Source organism: Salvelinus sp. IW2-2015, unplaced genomic scaffold (genome assembly GCF_002910315.2).
Source record: "Salvelinus sp. IW2-2015 unplaced genomic scaffold, ASM291031v2 Un_scaffold7719, whole genome shotgun sequence".
Lineage (NCBI taxonomy): Eukaryota > Metazoa > Chordata > Actinopteri > Salmoniformes > Salmonidae > Salvelinus > Salvelinus sp. IW2-2015.
The window spans coordinates 6,502-11,823 of record NW_019948979.1 but is presented as its reverse complement, the minus strand read 5'-3'; the positions used below and the strand labels follow the sequence as shown (position 1 = coordinate 11,823).

Here is a 5,322-nt window from a genome sequence, read left to right as displayed (position 1 = left end):
GCTCACCTTTCAAAGTACATCAATTAAATGCATCGTAATGGCTGAGAGTCAGTTTCTGCAGTTGGGAGTGATGTCACTCACTATTGAGCTATGGTAACCCTAACCAGACTACCAACATAGCCACATCAAAAGCCACTTTCCTCATTTTCCCACTCTATCATTACCAGATGGACTTGGGATTCCCTTCCTTCCAACTTCCCATGCTCAGAGGCCAGAATAGGTGATTATGCTCTGCCTAGACGATACTCGGGAGGTGGAAACTGCAGAGGTCTAAGGCTTCACCGCCCTGTGGTTATGCTTCGGAGGCTATTATGTCTGAGGGGATAATGGGTTAAGCAAGGTGTCGTAGTGGAGAGTCAACCATTAACTTCCTCTGGTCCAGTGGTTCTCTCCCTCTTTCCCTTTCTCTGGTTCAAAACAAGAGCATATGTTAACTTTAAATGGATGGAGCAGCTACATTAAAATGTCTCCTGTCTCCCGTCTCTCTGCAGGCATGGAAGAAGCGGTGGTTTGTTCTCCGCAGCGGCCGTCTCTCGGGCGACCCAGACGTGCTGGAGTACTACAAGAATGATCACGCCAAGAAGCCCATCCGCGTGATCGACCTCAACCTGTGTGAACAGGTGAAACACTACTTATGCTACGGCTGATTAAGGCCCGGAGTTTGTTACTCTGGACCCTAGTTATGTAATACGTTTTTTGTCAGGTCACGTGATCAGGGAAAACMAATGGTCCTAGTAATGCTACTGTACCACTAGATAATACTGCTAAAAGACAGTTATAACAGTAATGACATTGACAGTGGCTTATAGCTGCTGTGGCTACAACAGATATTGCTACCCCTATTGTTTGTAATGCTACATGCTAATGCTAAGCCCTATTATGTGGTTGGTAATGCTACAGCTACATGCTAACCCCCCCCCCCCCCACAGGTGGACGCAGGGCTCACGTTCAACAAGAAGGACCTGGAGCACAGCTTCATCTTCGACATCAAGACCATCGACCGCGTCTTCTACCTGGTGGCCGACACGGAGGACGACATGAACAAGTGGGTCCGCTACATCTGTGACATCTGCGGCTTCAACCCCACGGACGATGGTAATGATGATGCTACACACCCTCACACACACACGTACCACACACATCCCTGCGCAGGCACGCACACTCGCATGCGCACACACGAGAGGAACTCTGAGATGTGTCTATACAATGAGAAACGCAGAAATGCAACAGAACAGTAATATGCATGAGGAAACGGTAGTCTTTCCCCACACGTATTATTCTCACATAATGATCATATCCTGGTGTAGTGTAGGTTTGGACACGGTGTGCCAAGTGTCCTTTGTTTCCAGCACAGGCTTAATGAGGCCTAATGAGCCGTGTCTTCAGGTGGGCTCACGTTACCACATGTTTCCCTGTACTGTTTAATTAAAGCATTGTGTTCCCCCCCCCCCCTTCCCCCCTAAGCTGAGCCCCACTGCCACTTTCTCTCCTTCTCTACCTTCATTGTTCCCCCTTTCTCAGTTGCTCTCTAGTTTGTTTTCTCTCGCGGTCTTTTTGTCACTCATTTGTTCTCCTTCTCATTTGTTCTCTCACATTCGTTACTTCGTTCGCACCGTCGCACTTACTCAGGGAAAAGCGAGTGGGTGGGGCCCACCAAACCAGAATTGTGGTTTTTTAGAGTTCCTCTTTCTACGTCCATTCCCACCGTCATCAGTGGGGCCACATACAGGTGCCTCCGGACCTGAACTCCCTCTCAGCTGACATGGGAGGTACTGTCGAGTTCAGGGCCTAAAATTACCTCAATATTTTTTTATATAGAAAAATCACCAGCCACTCAAAACGGAATAAGTATGCTTTGTAATGTTTCTAAAACAATACATTTATTACTAGTAAGAAGTAATGTGGCATATTAATTACATTTGTAACCAAAATATCATAGATGAGACAAAAATGTTCACCTGTCCCTTTAAGAGCGGGGGTTACTGTGGTAACGCGACTCCAGTCTTCATGTTTGTGCCTGTGAGATTGAGTCTGACATTAAAAGAGTTGTCTTGTCCTCTCTAGCTGTTGAAATTCAAACATAGAAAAACAACCTAGCTTGTGAACAAAACAACATGTAAATGGCCAAGAAACACAAGGACAAAGTCTCACATCAGTAGGCTTACATTTTTCTGTAAATTAGACCAACGTTTATGCCTGTGTGTTAGCGCTTCTAAAAATAATCTTTCACTCTTTCAGGTGCGCACAGCCTCCACCAGGCAGTGTTGCAATAGGCTGATATGATTCGTAGTTCTTTGACTTTGTGCGATTCATTTACCAGCTATGAAACAAAACCAATGCCAAAATCTACCTGATTTTGCAGCTGGTGCGTGTAATTTTAGGCCGTGGTTGAGTTTCAGAAATGGACCCTATAATCTAAACTCCTATTGTAATGCATGTGGGTAATCAGAATGTTAGGGAACATTTAGAGGCCCTAGTCGAGGAGAAATGTCCCTGGACTATGAATCAGCAGTACCCACTACATCTAGACAACAGGGAGACCATGTTCCAACAAGGTCAGCTTCACTCCTTCCTCGGTGTTGTGGCTGTATCCTACCTCCCTGTTCTAGTGTAACGTCAACCACAACGTATCGCTTATCTATGGGGCCATTTTGGAATGTTGACTTTATTATGGTTTCAAGCAGCAAGTTTGTCTTAATACCCATGGAGATTTCTGTGGTCGAGCGGTGTGGCTCTCATATTGCAGAGGGCCTTGGCTACTGCTCTCTGTGCCTCGCGAAGTCTCGTTCGCTGATCATACAGCACAAACAAAGAGGGGACAGTTCAGCCCACTCCCGCGCCCAGGCGAGGGCACCGTGGCTGGGGAAATGTCAGCGAGTGGGAGGGGCTGGAGCAGCAGGGGTAAACAGCGGTGTGGGAGGGGAGAGATTAAGGAGGAAAGGGATTTTCCTGCTGCCTGTGTGAATCAGCACATAAGACAGAAAAACAAGGGGATGGAGAGTGAGTGATAGTGTATATAGTAGTGAGTGGAGTGAAGTAGGAGGGGAGAGCGGGAGGGAGAGAACTGAAGAGGGGAATGGGAGAGAAGAGAGAGATGAAGGGATGCAATGTATAGGAGTGATTGAGGGAGAGAAGGAGAGTGCACAGGATAAAGCAGAGGAGAATAGTGACTGATTGGGCGCGATTGAGGGAGAGGTGTACAAGAGAAAACAGTGGAGGAGAGGAAGAGCGGGATGGGACGAGAGGGAGAGAGTAAAATTCAGAGAGCAGCTGTGTCATCTCAGGGTGCGCCATCCCTGAGCACTTAGGGAGCCACTCAAAGACGGTGCGTGTGCGTACACTGAGAAGTGTAGGCGGGGAGTAATGCAGGCAGAGAGTAGGTTATGAATAGAGCACAACCAAGCACAGTCTCCACACAGACCTACATGGAGAAGACAAGGCAGAGACCTTGAGAAAATGCTGTCTGGCCGTGGTTGGGATTCAAAAGGCAAAACATAGATTTGGATAAAAATACAGCTCAGTATTAATGGTGTGAATAACATTGGCAGATACAATAGCTGTAGGAAGAGGGAAGCATTTGGGTTTGTTATATTTCCTCAGTAGATTCCATCAAACTGTAATGTACATGTAATGCTACATTTTCATGGTTGTATTTCTCATGCGTTAGATCATTGATTGTGAAGATTTGAAAGTCTAGTGAAAGTCAGTATTTGTGTGGTTCACAGATGTGTGTGAGAGAGGCGCATGATGCCTGTGTACGTACAATGTGTCCTTCAAGTCTGACTCATCATCTGTTTTGTACTGGATGTATCTTGCGGTATCTCAGTCATGTGTTCGGTATACAATTCCCGCTGCTCTGTAGTGCTTTTATAGAACGTTATACTGTTTTCTGTACACAAACAAGTCAGAAATCTAACCATACAAACACCATAATATTATCACAACAGGACATGTATGTTTTGGAATAACTGTTGTGCATGGAAGCATTCTCAACAGCATTGTCCTAACAATGCACAGATGTTCTGACTCTCTCCCCTCTTCGTCCCTCCCTCCCTCCCCCCTCTTTCTTCCCTACAGAAGCGGCAAAGGCTGCCCATCAGGCGGCCAGCGGTGGCTCTGTGGTGGACACGCCCCCTCACCCTGGCCTGGGGGGTCCTCCGGCCATGCTGACCAACGTGCCCCCTCCCTACCAGCCGGTCAGCGTGCGCCACCTGGACTCAGAGTCCAGCCTGGACGAACCCCAGGACTACCTGTGGCTGGTCAACTGTGAGAGCAAGAAGCCAGAGCCCAACAGGTGGGTGTGGGGTCCATGACAGTGCAGCGCTGCCATTGGTACAGAGTGGAGAGGTGTTGTGACATTTCCCTCTGTATTTCTCTGACATCTAATCTCCATCTGTCTCCTGTTAGAATGTACTTTAGGTTGGTGTCACTTGTTTTTTAAATCCTTTTTTTTTTTATTGTTTATTTTTTTATACAAAGTATGGTGTCTATAGCCTCCCCCCCCGCCCTCTCTTGCTCGATTTCCCCCCCCCCCGGTTACTTTCCTCTTTTGTGTGCTTTAGTAGGTCTCTTGTCTCTATATGTTGTCCATATTTCAGTGCCTCTTCTCTCTTGTTGATGTGGTTCTCCTCCTCTCTCCTCCTCTCTGTGTGTGGTGGTGTAGCTCTGTGACTCCTCTACCCCCTACTCCTCTCCCCCAGGAGTACCTCCTCCTAGAGGAGTGTGAGAGCAAAGGGGCTCCTTCTCCTCCCCAGGTTAATCAGTGAGTCTGGAGCAGCCTGTCTAGTGTGGAGTGATACACACACACATACACACACTTGTGCACAAAGTCACACAGGTTCATAAACKTGCACATATACAAGTAGACACACACATACACACACATTGTAAATGCACWCAAAACTAGCCCAGCACTTACCTCTGGGATTGATGTGTTTGAGAAGTGATCATTGATCCAAAATGCAGCATCTGGCTGTTCTCACAGGGAAATGAGGAATGATCCAGAATAGCTTAATATGTCAATAGACCTTTGGCAAAGGACAGTGCAGTGTTGGACCCCCTGCCAGTCTGTGAAATCATCCACCAGGATGACAACCAGATCATTATACCCTGAACCTCCACCTCCAATAGATCTGCTCAACAACAGAATCCAGTGACCTCAAGTAGAGTTTATGGTGGACTGGTAATCCATATCACTAATCTAAGTGTGTTGAAATGTTCACACACATCAGGCTCTGAATGTTTATATTCTGTGCGTTGCCATAGAGCCCATACGCCGAGTGTCAAGTCGACTCGTCGGAGACGGACCTGAAGACCAACGTC

The 5,322-nt window shown here is 47.1% G+C and overlaps 1 protein-coding gene across 1 annotated transcript in view; it reads left to right on the top strand.

The window, feature by feature from the left end:
• Nucleotides 1–491: 491 nt before the first annotated feature.
• The window catches only part of gab1 (GRB2-associated binding protein 1), a gene marked incomplete at its 5' end in the record, with an annotated part of 7,696 nt that continues 2,865 nt past the window's right edge, over nt 492–5,322 (top strand). Inside the window, 4 exons of the mRNA XM_024145346.2 lie at nt 492–620; nt 930–1,095; nt 4,078–4,294; nt 4,664–4,762. Of these exons, the coding sequence (XP_024001114.2) occupies nt 492–620; nt 930–1,095; nt 4,078–4,294; nt 4,664–4,762 (611 nt within the window). The remainder of the gene's footprint in view (nt 621–929; nt 1,096–4,077; nt 4,295–4,663; nt 4,763–5,322) is intronic.